The sequence below is a fragment of the Tiliqua scincoides genome, chromosome 4 (genome assembly GCF_035046505.1).
Source record: "Tiliqua scincoides isolate rTilSci1 chromosome 4, rTilSci1.hap2, whole genome shotgun sequence".
Classification (NCBI taxonomy): Eukaryota; Metazoa; Chordata; class Lepidosauria; order Squamata; family Scincidae; genus Tiliqua; species Tiliqua scincoides.
This window is the reverse complement of record NC_089824.1, coordinates 44,049,433-44,073,058: the sequence shown is the minus strand read 5'-3', so window position 1 is coordinate 44,073,058 and position 23,626 is coordinate 44,049,433. Positions and strand designations below refer to the sequence as shown.

Below are 23,626 nucleotides of genomic sequence, written 5' to 3'. Positions count from 1 at the left end.
CTTGTACGCAGACAGACACACTCAGCATGTTACAACCTTGTTTACTTTAAAAGAATGTTGCACTAATTTCAGTGGGGTTACACCCAAAAGCCATGTGAAGCAGCATTATTTTCCTTCTCTCTTCTCCCTCTAGCAGTGTGGGAGAGGGGAGCTGCCATGGCTTGCGCCCATCCTCTGATTACCTGCATACCCGCTCGCACACTTACCTGCTCTCCCCCCTTCCACCTGCATGTGGATGTAGTGTGTACATGCACATAAAGCAGCATTTTGGAGTGATTCAGATAGCACCAGTGCCATACCGCCGGTGCTAAGTGTTGCAAACATGGTTTAAAGCACATTTGCGGAACTCTCTGAGTAAGCAGTGCTGGTGGGGTGGCCTATGCCAACCCCACTGGCGCCACTAAAAAAGCTCTGGCCACCAGCACTGAGACAGTGTGCACCAGGCAGCATGGAGGTATGGGAGTATGGTGGGAGGGCAGAAGGGGGGGTGCGACCAGCCTTGGGGGGGTGGGACTGGCAGAGGAGGCCTCCACTGGACTCTATGCCCCGTGTTGGGCTCGGAAACATGACACGGGGACTCTCAAGTCTGCACCAGCTATTTAGGCTGGGACTTTACTCAGGGATAGGGGACCATTGTCCCCTTTCTCCAAAGAGACCTCAGGCAGAATACAGCAGCGGCCATTTCAGTGCTGCTGCAGCCCTGGGAAGGATAGGATTGGGCTGTCAGGCAGCAATGGGCGGCCATTAGTTGCAGGTCAAATAGGATTGGCATTGAAACTTAAAACAAAAAGTGACATTTAAACAACTCTATCTCTCTCACTTCCAAGGAGAAACATCTGAGATTATAAAGGAAGTCAATCAAATGGTCTGTGTCCAGTGCAAATGCTCAGAGGGTTTCTGCACATCCCTCCTAGGAGTCCCCCCCCCTCTGGTGGGGAAGAGACAAGTGAATATTACAGTCCCCAGAGGTAACACAATAAAATATATGCACATGTGACATCATTTTGAGCACCAAGAGAACTCCCGGAAACATATGCTTTTTACTAAATTCTCCAAGAATACTCATAAATACCCAGTTAGATCTCGCTCAAGTCAAGGGGTGTTATCCCATCACTAATATTTTCTAAACTATTCTGCTCTTACAAAAACTAGTGGTCAGGGATAGAATAAATAGGAATCTGAATTCATAGTCAATTTAGTTTCCAGTTACTGTCTCAGAAACTTTCTCTAGAGCAGTGGTTCTCAAACTTTTTAGCACTGGGACCCACTTTTTAGAAGAACAATCTGCTGGAACCCACTGGAAGTGATGCCATTAACCTGGAAGTGATGTCATGGCTGGAAGTGACATCAAGCAGGAAAATTTTTAACAACCCATATAGCAAAGTCAAATCAAATCAATGAAGTAAATAAGTATATTAAAAGTTTACAAAAAAGTATAGGTTTAAAAATTTATTTAAAATAAAAAAGAACCCTCCTAACCCTCCCAAGCAGTTTTTAAAAAATTCCCCAATATCCCAAAGGTTGCAATTTTATCCACACTTACCCAGGAGTAAGCCCCATTGACTATCATTGTTAAAAGCATAGATCTGTAACATTTCCCCAAATGTAGTCACATACCATGGTAGCATCAAGTCTAATAGGTTAAAAATAAAATACACATTGAAATGAATGGGGACCCACCTAAAATAGGCTCACAACCCAGTTAGTGGACCCCAGCCCACTGTTTGAGAAACACTGCTCTAGAGGTTTCATTGCAATGGCTAGTGTGCTAGCAGCCGCTGAAAAATATTGGTCTTATGGCTTTAGTGAGAGGCATCCTATTAACTCAGCAAGGACAGATATCTTCACATCATTCATATTTGACACAGCCAGAATTGTTTTTGACATGTTTCAAGTTCTAAAAAAAATAGCTCCAATTTTTACTACAGGTGTGTCCCCATATCTGCGGGACAGTTTAGAGACTATAATCAAGCAAAGTCACCAACAGCCCAATCCTAACTAAATTCCCATGCAGCGATAAAGCAGCAGTGCTGTAGGCTATGTAGTAAAGCAGGCTACGCTATATTCCACAGGAGAATTTTGGCTGCTGAAGATCTCCTTCGGTAAGGGAACATTGACCTTGGGTAAGCCCCAGCAGCCACTATGGGTCAACTTGGACCTGTGCCGGCCTACCTGTTGGCATGCTGGTAAGTAATGCTGTCACAAAGTGCTTTCCAACAGCATACGCTGCAACACATGTTCTGTCAGTGCAGAAGAAAGATAAGATTGGGCTATAATTCATAGAGATGGTTGAAAATCTTATGAAAACAAAACACACCCATGCTAAATGACTTGCTCACATCTGTGCAATTGTGTGTAATTTGTTCTTCTGGTTCACTTGTAGTTTTAGCTGAAAAACAAAAATGCAAAAGAAATGAAATGTGATAATATTGCACTGTTTCTGTGAAGTGGAGGGAGTTATCCCTCTCCCAGAATTCATGTTGATTCGATGAAAACGGTATGTATTATTCTACTAAGAATAGTATTCTGATTGTGTCACCTGAATATACTTGAAGTTTTAAGACTTTTTGTCTAACTCTGAAGATTTATGCATATATTTAGCCAAGCATTTGTTCACTAATTTCAAAAGGTACATACTGTGACAAAAAAGGGAAATCAAGGACCAGGTAATATCTGAATAAGGAAAGATCTGCTTGTAGCCATGTTGGTAGGCCCCAGTGTCAGACCCCAGCTGTATTCAACATTAATTAGTGCATACCAAACCTGGGAGAACTGTGGAGGAGGTTGCTTCACAGGGCCTCTGATATCGTACCAAGCTACCAAGTGGGCTCCAAGGCCAGCTTGATTACAACAGGGTTCAGCTGTGAGTGTCTCGGGATGGGAGGGGGGATTCCACCATGAGTAAGGAGGCTGGTGGCACGTTCACCCCTAGAATGTTCGGCTGGCACCGAGTCTTGATTGGTGGATGGGTCAGGAGACCTATAAAGGTGAGGGAGGGATGCTTATGCTGGGCTGACTTTGTCTCTGGCTGAGGGGGCCTGAGATCCAGGACCGCTCTGGCAGGAGTGAACCCAACTTGACTGCAGCAAGATGGGTTAGATCAGATTTTTGGAATGCTAAGACTTTGGTGAGTGATAGTTAGAGTTAGGAGGTAGTTGTTATTGTTTTGTTAGACTGAGTGTTGTGTTGTAATGCTATACTCTTTGCCTAAATTCCTAAATTTTAGACTATGTAGTGCTGTCTGTATAACCCTGCTTTAAGCCTTTATGCAATAAATCCTACTTATTACAACTGACTGGATTATTGGGATTGGAAGGGAGTACAGGGACTGGTTGTGGGAGGCAATCCAGTGTGGCCGGGGTGGACCCTGGAGACCCTGTATGGGAGTCTACTCCTTTTTATTAAGCTGAGTCCAAGAGGGTGTCAGCTGGAGCACGACTCAAGGGGAGGGTTCCCCAAATTTATCCTGGCTATCAGGAGTGGAAGCTCTGTGGTTTAGGAGCTATTTGGCAATCGGTCTTGGAGAGATCTGCGGGTGCCCAGTGACCATAAGGGTTTATGGCCACTTGCTCACCCTGAGGGTAATAAAAAGATTACCCGGCCATAAAGGGGTGGGAACGGATTTCCTTCACACATACTGGATTCTTACAGTACCTAGAATTCCATAATTTTCACTGCTTCTTGCTTTTCTGGAAAGATGAAGTCCTCTAGTGGCCAAAAAAGAAGCTCATATAGTATTACACATTTTATGTCTTATCCTTTCTTTTTTTTTTAATCAGGCACAAAATGTTAGGATTTTTTTTTTAACTTGCATTATTTTTTCAGTACAGACACAATTGCAACTAATTATTTTAGTATCTTCCATTAGACACACAGTAGTCCTGTTAAATAAAAAAAGAACTTGACAAAACATTCCTGACTGTCTTGTTGGGTTGTCAATCCCTGTAATACACAATCCATTTCTAATGGATGCTTCATTAAATGAATGAAGTTAAATACTACTAAAATACATATTAAATGAATGATAATAGATCTTAATTTTTCATCACTAACTTTGCCTGTATTCAGTAATTTCAACCTAACAATTAAGTAGAACTTACCTGCCTGGAGCCGAAATGGTTACCTCTTTGCAAGGGAGCAATGATCACATTTTGGGGTATCAGTTCTAAATATCGAGAGCTTTTGTATTGCATTTTCACTTTGAATCACCTTTTGCGTCACACCAATGTGCCATGGCACACCCTTTGAAAATCGCTGAGGTAGCTAGGCTAGAATCCTTCTCTCCAACATCTCACTTTCTGTGTAGAAGACAATTTTTGAATGGTATTCAATTAGTATCCTATGAGCCTCAACCCCTTCCAATCTGAAGTGGTACCATTTTGCAAGAGGTTTGTCATTTCATTCAGAACCATGCCTACATTTTCCTAAAAGGATGGCTTATTTTTAATCTCTTTGCCTTTAGGAAATGTCTTAATTCAGATAACTAGATGTAGATATATTTAAATGCAGAACAGGTTCCAACCAGGCTTAAATTTATTGCCACTCACAAGTCTACCTACTGACCTCACAGGAGCTGACGGTTTCTCTTTTGGGGTAGTAGTACTCTTCACAGTTAGCATCTGTTATTAGCCGTAACAACCCTGTACTGTACAATGTTTGGGAATATAAGAGAATATAGGGTGTCATAAAAAAAACTTGCAAGTTTGGTTCATGTTCTTCATGGAGAGCACATGGCAAAATCATTCATACGCTGTGGGCAGCTGGATTGATTCTTCCAACATTTCCATGAGCACAGTGGCACTTTGGGGAATCTTAATCACCAGAAATGGAGATTTTAGCATAATACAGTGTTGGGCAAAGAGATGAAAGGGATTGTGTAGAGGGGGGGGGGGGGGAAGCAGCTAGCTTGCCAGATTGAATTGGCCTGCAGATACCAGCAGTTGCATTACATTGGCTTGGGTTCGATGGGGTACATGCAAATGAGAGAAGGCCATTCTGTGGCAAGACGGGCTTTCAGACTTGGCCAAAGAGCACAGCATGAGAAAACTGAACCCCAACCAGTTACATTCTTTCCAGAGGAACCAGCAAAATTCTCCTGAGCCAAGCTCATAAATGTATTACTGGGGCTTCTTGAGATTTGCCTCAAGAAGAGACAAGGTTTGCCTCAAGGAGTGATGAACTTCAAAAGCTCCCCCCCCCCACACACACAATCTTTTCAGCTTGGATCAAAAGGTGTAGACTTGAGCATTCGGATCAGCCAGTGCTGATTTTTTTTTCCACCTGCTGCTTCTAATGGTCTTTTAAAGAGCTATAACCCCCAAAACTAAGGGAAACAAAGACACACCCTTTGGAGACCTTGTGGGGCAGGTCATTCACCCCCTCATGAATGTGCTTTCATGAATGCGCTTAAAGCAAGTTTGCAACATCCAGAAGGAACTTGCACTAGCTTAAATGCTAGTCAGGATTATGCTCCAGGTCTCTTAAAGAGAACCTTGGAAGAAGCCAAGGAAGGATTTCTCACCGGTCTGCTTCCAATTTTTAAAAAGCAGTGGTCTTCAACCTTTTTCATGCCATGATCCTAATAAAAGTATGAGACTGGATATCCCATTCCCACCGCCCCCCTCTCAGACCCTATCTGCCAACCCCCACACCCATTACCACCCCTGTAATACACTCCCAGCACAGTTCACTGTAACCAAATGTTCTTATTAGAGAGAACAGAAAGTTTCCATGAAGCCTGGCACTAGTGAAATTATTTTAGCACAATTGCTAAGAACCTGACCAGGACTGGGACAGTCTCCTGATACCTGAAGGGATACTCCAGATGCCTCCCCCCTTTACTGGTACAGCTCTACTCCAGTGGTCTTCAACCTTTTTCATTCCTGTAAGTTTTCACAACCCCACAACTGAGGCTTCGCAACCCCATTGGGGTCCTGACCACAAGGCTGCAGAACATTGTTTTAAGGAGGTTGCATCCACTGAAACAGAAGAGCTGAAAGTCCATCCCCCCACTCCCTAGAACACTGTCAATGAGAAGGTCCCCCCCATGGGGTGGGCTCTTTCCTCTGCTTCCCCTAATTTTGGGGGCTGCAGCCCCTTAAAAATAGTATCAGAAGCAGCCAGTAAACAATTTTCTTCTGGATAGGACAAAGGAGGGGAAGAGGCAACCTTTAATTTTTCTCTCTTCCCAGGGCGGCAGCCCATGAAAGCAAGTTTCTTTTCAAGCCTTGGATCAAAGTTATTTTCTGATTTGGGGGAATACACTCTTGTTCAACTCTAGTTCTTTGTATTTTGAACTTGAACAAGACTGTCCTCCACTCTCGGAGGCCAGAACAACCTGGAACCAACTGTCTCTGTAGTGCTATCATCTCTCTCGAACATCAAGGACTCTCACTTGCTATCTGCCATCACTTAGGCATCAGGTGAAGCCTGTTTTATTCTCCAATATTTGTCTGAGCCTGCTTATTGCTATTTTAGCTGCTGCTTTCATATTTGATTGTTTTAAATTTTATCTTGTTAAATTTTGTGAGATGCTATTAGCATTAATTGCAAAAAACAGGATGGAAATATTTTTACATAAATATGCATGTTTACGTCTGTTACTATATGTTGATTGGGGCCTTCAACTGCAAAATACTAGTGTTTTGATTCTGTTAAATTCCATGTACTCCCCAGTGGGTGCAATTGCACTACCCCAGTGGCATGACTCAAAACAAAATACAAGATACAGGTCTCATCACATATTTTAATTTAGACATTAGAGATTACAACAAATCCTATGTACACCTGTCAATTTTACACAATTAAAAAAATAACATAAAAATCAAGTTCTTCTGCACCCCTCCCAAAACTACTCATTCATTTCCTTCTGCTTATTCAGAAGTGTTCAGCATTCAAGGAATGCAAATTAGACCTTGAGGCAAGTGGATCCTCATCTCTTAGTTTCCTCTGAACCACAGTCACAGCAGGAGCAAGAGTTAAGTTAGCTATTCTAAAGTCTAGCTATTCTAAAGTCCACCATGGAAAAATGCCAAGAAATAATAAACTCCAGATATAACACCAATTCCCTTTTTTGCTATCAATGGCACAGCTTAATCATAATGAAATTTAAAGAGGTATTTAAATATTCAGGGCTGAGACACAGCGTAGCTTTGAACGTTATGTTACACTGGGAGAAACCAGGTGTCCAACTAATTCACAAATCTGCTTTTGGCACTTCCATGCAATGTCTAAAGGAGGGATCAGCAACTTATGGCCTGTGGGCCAGACCCAGCCCTCCACACAAAGTCATCCGGCCTGTGCAGAGCTTGACTTAGAAGGTGAAGCCTCCCACCCAATTTGCTGCACACTGTACAGGGATTTGCTGAGTCCCTGTGCTGGAGGCGGCTCTGCCATTCCCCATTGGGCACCTCCCTGGGTGGGAGGCCTTGCCTCCCAAGCTGAGCTCTCCACATCTGCTTCCAGAAGTTCAGCAGTGATATGACATCATTGACAAACATTCAGCACCTTTTCCCAAAAAGGTCACCAACCCCTGGTCTGAAGAGAGAACAATATCTGCATTGAGGTATGTAGGCATCAGGTGCACCAACACCTCACATCTCATAGAGGTAGAGATGCACAATTCTCTCTTGACAGCAAAAAAGGGATGGATGATCAAAGCACTTAGACACCCACCCTCCCCAGTTCAGGCAAGGTCTGAAACTAGATAATGAATACTGTGTCCTCAAAGGGTAATGCATAATTTCGTAGGCTCTGTGTTTCAAAAAGAACATTACAGTACAATCATATTGCTTTGCCTGATCTTCTAGATATTGGCAAGACATGCTGTATAAAGACTAGGATTCCACCACAGCACCATAATTAGTGCAGACTGATCTCAGTTTCAAAGGGATACACATGCATGTGTGCCTGTAGAATTTTTAAATACCAGATGGCAAGTACAGTATTACTGCATTCAAACCAACTTTTCTTCTCACATGATTGCAGGAAACATAGAAACTGGGAGTGTTATTCAGCCAATTTTAGTCACTACAAAACAAGTATCACTGAGACACATGTTGTCTATGCACAGGCTTAGAAGCTGGTTGGGAAGAGAGTAGGTGTAAAAAAAGTGATACATCTTATCCTCACAATATGTGCATGAGTCCCTGGCCCAGGAACACAGCAAATGAAACCTGAGCAGGGCCAGCACGAGCTATGAGATCTGTACAAGATTACAGCACCACTTGCTACTTCTTTTTCCCCCCCGTGAGGTTTTTCTTGCACCGTTGGTTTTCTGCTCAACTTACTAAGGGGAAAACATTTCCATGCATATGTGCCCTTAATTTAAGGAAGAATAATGTACAGCATGATAGCTTGGATCCAATTCAAAAAAGTATGCTGACAAGTCCTGCTCCTTTAATCAGCAAAATCATGCAAGTTCTCCACATGCATTAATGTTTTATAACTTGTAGCTGTTCGGATCAAGTGCTTGCATACCCAAGTCTTAAATGTGAAACTCCAACTCCTGTTGAGACCATTCTGAACCATTAACATACATGAGCAAACTTTAAATTTAGCTCATTTCCTGCTCTACTGCTAAAAGAAGTAATCAAACCTCTGTCATGCACATAGGAAGAGTTCATATTTTAATTTCATGGTGCAGAGAGAAGTTTTGTATGCATGGATTGTAGGGACCATGATTAGTCCTATCTCCAAGTTCACCTCCCAATAATGATGCAGAAATCCTACCTTCTAATTCATGATATACAGATAAACGTAGCTTCCAGTACGTTTTGTTTTAACACAAAACGTTTAAACGTTTTGTTTTAACACAAAAGCACACGCTTTAGACATTACTCAGAAGAGCAAAAACCGGACCTGCAAGTCACTTGTGCACCTGCTTTCATCACTTCAGTGTACCTCCCAATAGAGAAATTTTTTTTAAGAGCTAAAATTGGATTAAGAAAGGTTTCATTTCCCAAAGGGTACAACACACACACATAAATAAATACCTTTTGTCTAGCAGCTCTGATTAAGTAGGTTTTTGAAAAATACAAAACCCATAAAGTTTGTTTACTGGAGGCAAAAGTAAAATGAGTATTTATGGTGCATGCAGTTCCTGCAAAATACCTTCAACTCTTGGAAAAAGTCTACCATCTGTCTCCGGCCTTACTGTGTCTGGTTCAAATGTAGTAAAAGAACACCTACACTTATTCTTAAGAGTTTGAATTCAAACATTTAAAAGGAGTCTGAAAGTAGAAATTATTCTGACCTTTCCTTTGTTCTGCCTCAGTATTACATACTATATCTAGATATATTTCTGAAATGCAACACAACACAAATGAAGGCCAAAAATGCCATGTGCAAGTTAAAGTGACCACATCAAACACAGGACTAGAATAACGGGGGGGGGGGGGATGCCCTCAAACTTCTCACCCTCAGGACACCAGCAGAGAAGTAGTAATCCATCAGCTTTTAGCAACTGTCAGTACTGTCAATATGAATTAAATCTGCAAGCTGTTTAAACTTTCAAACAGTTTCGTATGAAAACATACTTCTCCACAAAATTACATATCAATAGTTTGAAAAGGGAGGGCAAATGTTATATATATACTACAATGGAAAAAATACCTTTAAAAAAGTAGAGATGTATTTTCATGAGTCACACAAAACTGGTTTTTCTTTTCTTTTCGTCATTCAAATACCTTTCTGCAGCCAGGATTGTTTCTTGGCATACTTTGTAGTCCAGACAAGACAAAACCAGTGCATCTCTGATCCCTGTGCGATAGCAAGTCACCAGGAGGCCACGGTCCCAAAGGTTTTGCTTGTTGTCAACGTCACTGGTTACTGGGACGGGGAATTTAATCTGTAACTCTTGGATCAGTTAATTGATCAAAGCTTGTAGACCTTCTTTAACCTAGCTAAGATTTTTGTTTGACTATTAAACTACCACCCCTATTCATCACACTAACATGAGCCTTGATTGCTTTGCATCAAGGAGCAAAGGTTTTGCTCTGTTTGACAAAGAACAAGTTTAACCAGGAAAAACAAGCTGTTGATTAGCCTGACAACTCCTTACTAGCTTCTACCTTCTTACTAGCGACAACTATTTAAAAAGGCATAAATGCAAAAGAGCACAGAAGATGAGACTTCTGAACCAGCAAATCAAAAGACAGGGTGCATCTTTTAAAGGGAATTTCCAAAACACAATAGTTTGACAGCAAGACACTTTTAGAGTTCTTGTAAGGTGTTCCACATGATGTATGTATGATCTTCATTTTATGTTGGCAGCAAAAAAGTGTTTCTCTCATTAAGTAACATAATGATCACTAAAGGACAGCAGTCTACTTTGTAAGCTCAAAACCAAGTGTGAGAAATTCAAAAAACTTAAACAGTTACACTGAAAAGAATGGCAAGATTCAATAGATGAAAACTGTACAGGAGCACACATTTTCTTTTAAAATGAAACACAGAAAGAATGTTATAATAAACCCACACACATTAACAATTTTCTTATCCACATTAAGCTGGTTTGAGTTTTCAGGTAAACATCAAAACAAAACCAAATGTTTTTTTTTTTTATCATTTGGAATTGTACCCAAGATGAACAGTAGTCACAAGACAACATTTTGGCCTTCTTGCACATGTATCCAAAGGTGTGTGTCCCTCCTTGCATGGATTTCAAATGTTTGAAACCAACCAATTCTTCTGCCAGATGATACAAAGGATTCTGTAACAGAATGTGAGGAATCACCAGAACCAGTTTGTAACACGCTTAGCTTCGTACAAGCACTGATCTGGATTTCTCAGTTGTGTTATGGATATGAAAAATTAGTCTCAAAATTTAAGGTGGATACCGATGCATGACAAAATCTTTCATTCCAGTAGTCTTACTTTATGCACTGCCAACTGAAGGTCTATGTAGTCTTCCAAAGCACGTTCATTTGCTTTAGCGTGCCATCCTTGAAAGGCTACTTTCACATTCTCGCTCTCTACCAGATCATTCTGAGGTTCCAGAAGCATGACTCGCTCAGTCTTAAAAATTTAATTCTTTGAAATCTTGTCTAGACTGGGAAGTTTTTCAATCAGTGCCCTGTGGTTCATATTGATACTAGCTATGAGCCCATCTTCATTGCCATTTGAACCAGTGTAACTGATTTCTTCCCCCGTCAGGGTAGTCATCTGTCCTCCTAGTGTTTTCAGCACTGCATTGCCAGCACATATGTCCCACTTTTTGATGTATGTAACATGAATATACACATCGGCTTGCTCCTGGTTTTTCTCAGATACGTCTAGGAGAGACAACACTTTATAGCCTGGGGAGAAATCATTAAAAGCTTATTAATGAAAAAATAGTTTATTAATACATTCAAAATATCCCAAAACAAAAATAAAAAAATTGTCTCATAAAATAAACATGAATCATTAAATACAGAAACATATAAAGACCAGCAAACACAGAATAACTGCATATACATTTATCTTTTTCTCAAATTCAAATAACTATCAACTAATTTTTGACTGTGGACTCAGTAGTTTACTAGTTTTTATCCAAGAAAAGACAAGAAATAGAGAAACTGGGGAATCTGCCTGGGTACGTGGTGATCAGTGAATCCGTTCACCTTTTATGCTGGCCAATGCATGCATCTAACACACAGATCAGATAAAAGGCCCATAGTCCAGTAGCCCACACTGGCCCACCAGATGGCTCTGGACTAACCACAACAGGAGATGAAGGAATACCCTTCTCCCACTGAAGCTCCTGTCAGTGGCATGCCTCTGAACTTAGAGGCAGCATATAACCATAACTACTAGTCAATGTCAAATTTATCCTACATAAATTTGTTTAATGACCTTTTAAAGCCTTTCAAATTGGACAACACAATTATTCCAATAATGATCTTCTACTTATCTTTTCTAATCTTATAACTGTCTCTCTATTGCTGCATTTTAAAATGATAATTACACCATGAGAAGGAGCAACTAATTTCCCTTCAAGCTATTAGTCTTATAGCTTCACTAAGATTCTCTCTTCACCAAACAAGTATACAGGTGGAGCCTATTTTTCCACGTTAGTTCCATTCCGTGACGGATTGTGTTGTGCTAAATTCCATAGAGTTAAGCAAATACACTGCAGCCTAACACTTGGGGCTGGAAGGAAACTAAGGCAGCTGTTATTAATCCCCTCCCCTCCGCTCCGCTCCTTTGCCTCCCCTTCCTCCACTCCGTATTCAGCCCTCAGCCTCCCGTTTCCAGCTCTCCCACTTTTTTCACAGGTGGGATGCTGAAATTTTAAGACTCCAGTCCTATGCATTTCTACTCAGAAGTAAGCTCCATTCTAGTCAATGGGGCTTACTCCCAGGAAAGTGTGGAGATGATTGTAGCCGAAATCTCATGCTTTGCTTGCTGGGAAGGCTTGCTCGCTGGGCTGTTTTGTTTCTGTCGGCTGGAGCAGGAGAGCCTACACCATTGGGGGGTGGAATTCTGCAAACATTCCATGGGTTTTTTAAAGCAATCCCCTCTGTTGCTACCACACCTGCCGTGTGTGTGTGTGTGTGTGTGTGTGTGTGTGTGTGTGTGTGTGTGTGTCAGAGCGGGAGCGCTTCACCTTGCTGCACGTGCTCTGGCCACAGAGGTTTTCTGCCCCCCCTTCCCCTCTTCAGCCTCGGCTGGCTCAGGGGCTCCAGGAGTCTTACTGTTCCTTCACAAGGGGAATCTTTTCTATGCCTCCAGGGCTATTACCTGGAGCCTTTTTGCAATGTTTTAGGCTGCCTGGAAACGGAATGAGACTACAGTGCAGGGCAAAGGAGGCAAAGGTGTGTGCGACTTTCAGTTCCCCTGCCCCATTCACATTGAGACAAATCCGTAGATAAATGGGTTGCAACTGTATTTAGCTGTTCCTTAGTTATCCCTTTTTTCACTACCCCTTGTATCCACACATATCATTTATTTCCCTTCTTCTCAGAATCAGAGAACAAGGTAAACTGGTCCCTAGCCTACAATTTCCTAGGGCAACCAGCTGTTTTGGGGATGCTTACATTTCCAGTTTTTTAACTACTTCTACCTGCATAATTCTCTCTATGCATAATTCTCTCCCTCCTCCTGCCAAAACAAAACATGGGTCAGAAGATGAAAGATAACAAACCTGCTCCACCAGCTGAAATGATCTGAGTTTTATTTCCAAATGCTTTCCAAACAAATGGCTTTGCTGTCCCTGTGTGAGACCGGGATACTATCACTGTTGGAGTTTGCTCGTTGTAAGATGAACGTGGTTTAATATTGGATCCTGCACCTTCCATTGCCCAGGCTGCAAAGTATACATTTTGTTAGAGTTTCAGTGGCTGCGGCCTCCATCTGCTTAACAGTGGCAGCAGCTTGTACAACAGAGGGGTAGTCAACTTTATCTGGCAAATTCCTACTATGTGTTTGGTGGCCCATTATTTCTTCACACATTCTAGAGAGTGATATAGCTGAATGGGGCTCACTTTCTCTTGTTGCTATTCTCCCTCACCTTTCACTAAGTAAAGTATCCGGGGCTGGATTTAGGACCATTCAAGACACATTGTGCTTGTGCATTATCAAAGTTAATTTAATTTCTGTTTGTAAAAAAAGCAATATGTTTTCATACTTACAGGCCTTGCTTAGGTGAATAGGTTTAGTTCCCCAAAGCCTGCTTTGGGCACGTCCCCGTTTCACTAAGTGTGTCATGGGAATTGGCCCTTGCTTAGCTAATAAACTTCTCACTTGATGTATTTCTATACCAGAATAGGAATGCAAAATGAATTTCAGTACATTTCAAGCGATGGTGGGAATCTTGCTTCCCGGAGGTACTTAGGGCAGTGTTTCTCAAACTGTGGGTCGGGACCCACTAGGTGGGTTGCGAGCCAATTTCAGGTGGGTCCCCAGTCATTTCAATATTTTGTTTTTAATATTGTACTTGATGCTGCCATGGTATGTGACTGCATTTGGGGAAATGTTACAGATCTGTATTTTGAACAGGCTACTATGTATATGCTTTTAACAATGATAGTCAATGGGACTTACTCCTGGGTAAGTGTGTGTAGAATTACAGCCCAGGATTGTTAAAAATTTTCCTGCTTGATGATGTCACTTCTGGTGGGTCCTGACAGATCTCATTCTAAAAAGTGGGTCCCGGTGCTAAAAGCGTGAGAACCATTGGCTTAGGGGGTTGCTAGGAGATTCAGATGGGCCTGCCAGCTGCTGGAATTTGGTCCTTCAATTGATCTGCAACAGGCTAGCAGGGAAGTTTGATCAAATGGCCATGGCATCTAATGATTTCTGCATAGGTGACCTGCAGGAATCACAGCCTGCTCAGCAAATCAGGAAAAAAGCAAGGAGAAGAAAAGTAAAAAAGTAAACTGAAATATCTCAATGAATTTTCAGAGGAAGAAAAAAATACACACAATGAAAATAGTAAGTGGAACTACATGCAAGATGATACTTGATTTACTGGGTGTCTACCTCCATCACTTCTTATCAAACTTTTAGTACCAATCAGCATGCATACAAATCATTCCTTTGGGCAATACAGCTCAGATATGGCAAGACAATAAAGACTTTGCACAAAAGTTGCTGAGAATTTAGAACCACACATTATCTGTCATACCCAAAAAGTAGTTCAGTGAACAAAGACACACTTCTCACATTTGTCTGGGTACGTATTCATGACTTAACTAAGACAATAGTTATGAAACTAGAAACTCTTCTGCAGAGAGCGACACAGAAGTCAAGTTTCCATTTCCTTCCTGCACAATTACAGAATGTGCAATGTTTGCCACCTCCCAGAGTTGAAATAAATGCAGCCATTATACACAGAATAGCAAGATTAAATAAAATAGGCTATAGACCTGTAAATCCAGAGAATGGCTTGTGTATTACTCCTATAACTGGTTTACCGTTTACAGCTGCACACACCATTGTAGTAACATACTGTCGAAGATTATCTGAAGGAAAAGCAAAAAGAATATGAACAAGTCAGAGCAACCAAACTAAACAAAATCTTCCAGAATACTATTGAGTTTGTTGTTTTCAAAAGACACAAAATTCATAAACTTTGCAATTACCAATACCTAGATTTAGCAATAATCGCTTCTATAACTACAGAATTCCCTTTTTTCTCTCTGATCAAGGGTTCATAAACATTATACTGTATTCACTTAAAACACAGAAGTGAACAAAGAACTCAGTTCATCTGAGTGCTAAGATTGCTCAGGATACATGTCAAATAACAGTAATATTTGAACACAAAAATGTTTTCCTTTTATCCATCATCTTAATGTCCTACTACTCAAAGCAAAGATCTAAACAGTTTTCCTTTCATTTTATACCCCTCATGAAACCAAGCTAATACAATATTCAGAATACTGGAATATTTTATTACTGAAATAATAAAGAGTTAGTTCTCATGCAATTCTAAACCATCGTTCAATGCTGTGGAAACAAGCCTTCAACAACCCACCCTGCTCATATTCCCGCAGCTATTTTCAACTTTACAGAATGTATAATACTTTTCAACCCTGGCTTCGATATAATAGTAAACTATGGCTTGTGGCAAAGTGGAAATACCTAGTAGTTGGCAACCTTCAGTCTCAAAAGACTATGGTATCGCGCTCTGAAATACCTAATTGATGCAGAATTCCTGAGGGGAGAATGACACATTTGAGCTCAAGGCACATTTCCACAGCATTAAACCTTAGTTTGATATTGTGGGCTCCTGCACATGACGTGTGACAGGAAGTGGCTCTTGTGAAATGTTACCTTACCAAACAAAGAGTTACAAAGAACAGTGGCAAGCCAAAATGAATTCAGTATTGCTACCTGTATATTCCTGAGTTGCATCTAGAGGATCAATCCACACAGTAACACTGTCTGCTTGGACAAATTTAGGTTCAATCACTCTCATGTCCTCAGGAATAGTCCGATCCCAGGAAATGGCTTCTGGGTCTTCTTCATCTACATTCTCTTCTGTATTGATCTATGGTAAAAACAGGAATATTCTAATTGAATAAGCTAGCAGCCATGAAACTGTTGCAATACTTTCTTTCCTCCCCTGAAAACTTTCAATCTAGCATATGTAACATTTAAGGTCAGAGTGACTCCTCACCTACACCGGATTTTTACTAGGATACATTTTTTTTGTGACAGATAAATACACCATATTTTATAGCATATCATAATTATCAAAATTGGAGTAATATGAAAAATAGGAGTTTTTATTATAAATTTTCAAATCCTAGAGGAGAAAATAGGAAATAGCTTCATTTTCTAGCATCGCAACATACATTTAAAATGTAACCTGCTTTCAAAAGACAATCCCCAATATAGTTTATAAAAGAACAATACAAGGCAATGAATTCATCTCTTGGTATATAGCAGCAAAGGAATATCCTCAAGGAACGAGATGCTAAATCTGCTCTGATCTCTCTAGTGTTCCTGCTGCAACTCTTTTTAAGAGCCCTTCAGCAAGAAATCTACCCTGGAACAGAAATCTACCCTGGAATCTACCCATTTAAGCACTTAGGACAGTCAGAAGCACTTTGTACATGGTTGAGATGCTATCCCTATTAGTACATTACTTTGAGGTCTTCACAAGACACACCCAAATGTTCTTTAGGCAAAAAGACCACACAGTCTATTAAGCTAAGTGGTCCGGATTTGATCAAGAGAAAAGAAAGTCTGCAAGCTAAGAATTTTGGTCTTGGTATGGAATGTTCCCTTGACACATTAACAGATAAGCCGGCTGCCAAGGTTTATGAAAGCCAGTTGAGAACTGAACAGATCAAGATGAAAAAAAAGCAGCTGCTTCAGTGTGTGGGAGAAGCTCAAAGGAGGAAGCAGCAGCAGTAGCCCTAGAATCTGCCTTTGATGATCTCCATTAGCAAGGGGAGAAGTAAGTTTCCAATGCATTTCTATAGATTAAATAAGTTAGTTTATAACATATGAAATAAATGCAGACTGCTCAATGCTTCCTCTGGGCAACAAGCAGCACCATTTCTTTGGAATAAGAAGGAAAGACCAATAGTATCCAACCCATTTCTGCCCAGCCCCAAAGTGTGCACATGCTGCATATATCCGTATTGCGTATATGCAATGTTGGGTAGAAATGGCTTAAAAGATGCCAGAGATCAGAAACAGAGCTCCTCTGCACATATACAGTGATTCCGCACTTTTGTTCCACATTTGCAACAGAGGAGACCAGTAGGCGAGTCCACAGTTCAGCAGCAGTTGCTTTGCATGGAGAAGATTCTGGATTCAATCCTTGGCATTTCCAGTAAAAACTGGGGAAAGACCCCCCTCCCCGCCTGATACCCTGAAGAAGCTTCTGCCAGACAGTCAGTTCAGACAATATGGGGTAGGGCTGCAATCTTATCCAGACTTACCTGGGAGCAAGCCCCACTGATTACAGTGGGACTTACTTCTCAGCAGACATGCCTAGGACTGGGCTCTAGGCCAGTGTTTCTCAAGAATTGTCCTCCGCTGTACTACTTCACATGGTCCACCTATTTGAAGTACCACAGGATGACACTGTTGCCAGGATGACACTGTTGCCAGTTACTTCTTAGCTGGGAGGCCAGAAGCGACATGACAAACACCAGTATGAGGCTCAGGGTGGACAAGAGAGCTTTTTTGAGCTTGAAAAATCATGCTTTAGAGCTCTGCCTGCTGAGTCGAGCCTCCTACTGGTGCTTGTTGCATTGTGTTCCTGGTCTTGCTGTCTGGCGGCAGGTGTCCAGGAGTCCCAGGGGGACCACCAGGCACCACCTCAAGTACAACTGGTGGTACCCGCACTACTGGCTGAGAAGCACTCAGCTGGGTAGTTACTGTCACGTCACTCCACTCACCTCCTTGCTGGGAAGCGGATGCCTGCCTGGGGGTCTCACAAGTACCACCAGGCACCACCTCAGGCACCACTAGTGGTGCCCGCACCACTGGCTGAGAAGCACTGGTGTGGTGAACGTCACCACTTCAGTCAGCCCGCTGCCGGGCTGCAGATGTCAGGGGGTCCCACAAGTACCACCCGCCCGGCAGAGGGCAGCCTCCCGCGCTCACACGTGCGCAGACTCGCGAGTCAGGCAGGTCCTGCGGGTGGAGCGGAGCAGACCCACCTGCACGGCGGGGAAGGCGGCCTTGAGCAGGGAGTACATCTTGCGGTTGGAGAGCGCGTCCCCGGCGGTGACGAGCTCGTCGGCGCCCTCGCGGGTCTTGCCCTTGGCGCGCTGCTGCAGCCGGTCGCCCTCCCGCACGCGCCGCACCTCCGCGCCGCCCTCCTGGGCCGCGCGCACCGAGGCGGCCAGCAGCTCGCGCAGGTCCACGCTGCCCGCGGGCGCCTCCGCCGCCGGCGCGCCCAGCACGAGGAGCGCGAGGCGGCCCGCCAGGAAGCCCGAGTACAGGTGGTACAGCACGCCCAGCCCCAGCAGGCACAGCACCGCCGTCCCCAGCGGGGACAGCCGGATCCCCATCGGCGCCATGGCAGGCGCGCGTCGCGTCGCGTCGCCCCGCCCACTCCCATTCAGGCCCTCGCGGCGTGCGCATCCGGGTCGCCCGGGAAGGGAGCGCGCGCAGGACACGCCACGCGCGAGAGGCCGGCCGGCCGCAGACCTCACGGCTAGACTCACGCACGGCGAGCACTTCCGGGCTCGTCTGCCCAGCCTGGCTGTGAGGAGGACAGCACTCAACAGGAGAGGAGGCCCCAAGAAGCCTAAGGCTGCAGTCCTCTGCGCACTTACTGGGGGTAAACCCCATTGACTCTAATGGGACTGACTTCAGAGTAGACACGCACAGGCTTGGTCTCCAACAGCCCAATGCTATGCCTGTCTACTCAGAAGTCAGTCTCATTAGAGTCAATGGGGCTTACGCCCAGGTAAGTGTGACTGGGTTTGGGCTGTAAATCTCTTTAAGGCTTTTATCAAATGCAGACCTTGAGGGACGATCCACACCTTGCTTGAGCTTTTGGGCCTCTCTGTTGGTCGTCATAAAAGCACCTCCACAATCTGGCTTGGGGATTTTGTTTAATTTTGATAGACAATTGGGGGGAAAAATTGCACAGCCACAGTCTGGCAAACTCTAAGGAGGGCTGCCCAGCATGGAACCAGGATGAGCAGGCGTCCTCTTTTTCCAGGACATGTCCTCTCTTTAGCCCCATGTCCTGGAAAAGAACTTAAATGTCCTCCTTTTCCATGCAAGTAACTCCTGCAGGCAGCACAGAGCCTTCTTGTAGCTAATAAGTTATATGTATTAAATTACACAGGCCTACAAAATTGAGGGTCAGAAAAGTTTTTCCCAAACTTTATGGTGGTTTGATATGAATTAGGGGTGCCGATTCAAAAAATGGCATCCGGTTTGCCCTATCATGTCTAGTTTTGGAGATATAGTATAGCCTCATTAGTGAATGGTTCAAGCAGCTTCCTCATGAGGAAGCTGCTTGAACCACTCACTAAAGAGGCTATGCCATGTCTCCAAAACTAGGCAAGTTCTGGCAAAACAGATGCCATTTTTGGAATCGGCACCCCAAATATACCCAGGAATTGGTGTAACGATAAGGAAGCAAAATGTGTGTTGGCCTGTGTTATAGCTAGTATCATAATTTAATATGGTACTTGCAGAGAGCGTTTACTCTCTCTCTTGCAGAGAGCGTTTATCCAGAATCACAGTGCGGATTCCGAGCCAACAGGTCCACCACTGATATGGTATTCTCCCTTAGACAACTGCAGGAGAAATGCAGGGAACAACGACAGCCACTCTTTATAGCCTTCATAGATCTCACGAAGGCTTTTGACCTGGTCAGCAGGGATGGCCTCTTCAAGATTCTCCCCAAGACTGGATGTCCACCCAGGCTCCTCAGCATCATCAGATCCTTCCACAAGGACATCAAGGGCACTGTTGTCTTTGATGGGTCCACATCAGACCCCTTTGACATCCGAAGCGGAGTGAAGCAGGGCTGTGTTCTTGCACCAACCTTGTTTGGGATCTTCTTCGCTGTCCTGCTGAAGCAGGCCTTTGGAACTACAACAGAAGGCATCTATCTCAGGACCAGATCAGATGGAAAGCTCTTCAACCTCTCCAGACTGAGAGCAAAGTCCAAAGTCCAGCTGAAATGTCTGCGTGACTTCCTCTTTGCCGACGATGCAGCTGTCACTACCCACTCTGCCAAAGATCTCCAGCAGCTCATGGATCGTTTTAGCAAGGCCTGCCAAGATTTTGGACTGACAATCAGCCTGAAGAAAACACAGGTCATGGTTCAGGATGTGGACTCATTACAATCTCTGCACATGAACTGGAGGTTGTCCATGACTTTGTGTACCTTGGCTCAACGATCTCTGACACTCTTTCTCTCGATACCGAGCTAAACAAACGCATCGGTAAAGCAGCTACCATGTTTTCCAGACTCACAAAGAGAGTCTGGTCCAACAAGAAGCTGACGGAACATACCAAGATCCAGGTCTACAGAGCTTGCGTCCTGAGTACACTTCTGTACTGCAGCGAGTCATGGACTCTTCACTCACAACAGGAGAGGAAACTGAATGCTTTCCACATGTGCTGCCTCCGACATATTCTCCTGGCAGGACAAAGTTCCAAACAACACAGTCCTGGAACGTGCTGGAATCCCTAGCATGTATGCACTACTGAAACAGAGACGCCTGCGTTGGCTCAGTCATGTCGTGAGAATGGATGATGGCCGGATCCCAAAGGATCTCCTCTATGGAGAACTTGTGCAAGGAAAGCGCCCTACAGGTAGACCACAGCTGCGATACAAGGACATCTGCAAGAGGGATGTGAAGGCCTTAGGAGTAGACCTCAACAAGTGGGAAACCCTGGCCTCTGAGTGGCCCGCTTGGAGGCAGGCTGTGCAACATGGCCTTTCCCAGTTTGAAGAGACACTTGGCCAACAGTCTGAGGCTAAGAGGCAAAGAAGGAAGGCCCATAGCCAGGGAGACAGACCAGGGACAGACTGCACTTGCTCCCAGTGTGGAAGGGATTGTCACTCCCAAATCGGCCTTTTCAGCCACACTAGATGCTGTTCCAGAACCACCTTTCAGAGCACGATACCATAGTCTTTCGAGACTGAAGGTTGCCAACTACATACTACATAATTTAATATACTGTTTAAATTAACCACATTAAATCAATATACAAGTGATTTTAGTTTTTATTTTGTCTTGTCCTATATTTTTCTTCGATGTCCTACGTTTTGGGAAGCCTTTTCCTCTTTTGCAGTTATGACTTCTGTTCACCCTAGATGGAACAAAGCGGTGAGCAGCAAGATTGTGAGTTTTCCAGAGCTGTTCATGTACCTGGACAGCACAACAAAAAGGGAGGGAGGGAGAAAGGAGCAGACTGTCAAAGTCTGCAATTGGTAAGAATCCTAAGTGTAAAGCAGGACACCACTGAGAAAGTGTCACTCTTGCATTTTCCAGTTTCTGTTGAGTAAAGGAGTTGGAAGCACTTCCCTAACCTCACTTCCCTAGAGGCAAGAATCTGCAAGCCACTCTTGTGAGCATGCCCCATAGGAGTGAATGAAGCTACCCACCTCTTGCTCTTAGGTCATGAAAGTCACAGTACCATCCAAGTGCCATCCAACATGTTGCAGCTGGCCATCTGAAGAGATGCTGGAGCCATTGCTAGAGTCTGTATTTGTGCACTAGCATTCACTCACATACACACACGTTCCCAGCCAAAAGCAGAATATATAAAGGCTTCACACTGGCAAGAACTGAACATGACCGTTCCTCAGAGGGGCAGCCTCGTTAGCCTGTAGCAGCAAAAACAACTGAGAGGCTTGTGGCACCTTAAAGACTGGTGTAGTTTATAGCATAATGCTTTGCATGACTAGTCAGAAGTAAGTCCCCTTGTGTACAATAGGGCTTACTGTCTGGTAAATATGCTTAAGATTTCAGACCTTAGCATAATATACTTAGTGGGTGGATGTATGCCAATTGAGGATTATTGTAATGTCCACATCATCAAGTACATGAGGTGTTATCCTATTACATAAAAGTTTATGCTGCAATAAACTGCTTAGTCTTTAAGGTGCCACAAGACTTTTCATCATTTTTACTATTCTCTGGTTTTAGTAGCTCCCATTGTCCTGCCTTTTTGTTGACTGCAATGCATTGCTACTCCTAGAACAAAACAGGTTTGCCATGGATGTTTAACTATTATATGGAATATAAGAAAACTGGACTGCAGAGAAGAGACGTTGTTGCACAGAACAATGGAGACAAGAATTAGAGAGAGTCATGTTGGGAGCAAGGAGTGAGATGGAGCCTAAGATTTGGGCTTGAAGTCACAGATGTAATGTAAGAAAGTATCAGATGTACAAAAAGTAGGAAATCTCGTTCAAACACATTACCAGAGTACATGAACAATGACGCTTTGCCACCAGAGGGCCTTCACTGCACTGCGGAAGAGACCAGAATATTTACACTCCCATGATTTTCAATGGGGAATCTGCACCTCTTCAAACTTTTCGAGCAAAACAAAAAACTTTTTTTTTTGTTTAGCAACAAACCTGATTCACCCAATGTCAATGACAGAGGATGATTTGCTGCAACTGGGGTAAGATTTCAACCTTTGGCAAGTTTGGCAACAGAAAAAAAAAGTTACATCCTGCTGCAGAAATCTCCTTTGCATATGTCTTTAACCTCTGAATCACCACTGTGTACAGCAACTGTGGGCTGTTTCTCAACTTTTTCAGCACATGCCTATTTTCAGTGCAAGCCCAACTGCTTTTCCACTGCTAACTGGGCAAGGAGGCACCTTTTAAAGTGGTGCTGCTCTTATATTTTAGAGGAAAGCCCCTGTCCCTACACATTCCAGTATAGCATCTTTTCTAGAGGCTGTTTGCTGTGGGTTCTTTAGAATCTTTTATTAGATGATGAGCTTTTTTGGGACAGGGAACTATTTATGTTGCTATGTAAACTGCTTTAGAAATATAGTTGTTGGTGATGATAAAAAGCGGTATATAAATATTCTTAATAATTTGGCTAAAGAAGATCGAATTAGGGTAAATGTCCCATTGAAACACAGGAGTCGGAGCCTCTTTTGTCATCAAGACCCCATAGTGTAAAAAATTTCAATATTCATGCACTACAGGAGCCAGGGCTGACCCATCCATAAGGTCAACTGAAGCAGTTGTCTCAAGCAGCAGATTTGTGGGGGGAGGGGGTGCCCATCTCTCTCTCTGCCTGCATACCTCCACTGCCCCTTTTTCTTCCACTCCCTGGATTGGAAAAGGAAGAGGAGACAGAGAGGAAGATGAAATGGGGAGAGGTATATACTGTGCTAGAACACTGGAGAGTAGGAGGCTGGCAGATCATCAGTAATGGTACAACTTTTGTGCTCTAGATTTAGGTACCATAAGACTCTTACATTGTTTTTCTTTATGTAAAGAACTGAATCAACATCTGCCTCTAAGTAGCACTTGGCTCATTTTGAATGAATATGTTTTGAAATATTTTGTTTCACTTTTTCTGATCAACGCATTCTAATTAATAATTCTAGTAAATACTGGAATAGCAATTACTTCAAAGTGTCATGAGTTTATGCATTGATAAACAAGACTGACTAATATGGAAAGTGCAATACAACTCAAATCTTTTCTTCCACTTGTTGCAACGAAGTGTAT

General features: G+C 43.1%; 1 protein-coding gene across 1 annotated transcript; it reads right to left on the bottom strand.

Moving 5' to 3' along the window:
* Positions 1–8,819: 8,819 nt before the first annotated feature.
* Positions 8,820–18,470, bottom strand: BPNT2 (3'(2'), 5'-bisphosphate nucleotidase 2). Its single transcript, XM_066626282.1, has 5 exons — positions 18,108–18,470; positions 15,820–15,976; positions 14,850–14,945; positions 13,127–13,288; positions 8,820–11,297 (listed from the first exon to the last, which is right to left on the bottom strand). Exons 1-5 carry the CDS (start codon positions 18,468–18,470, stop codon positions 11,026–11,028), a joined length of 1,050 nt encoding a protein of 349 aa, XP_066482379.1. The 3' UTR covers positions 8,820–11,025.
* Between the last annotated feature and the right edge of the window lie 5,156 nt (positions 18,471–23,626).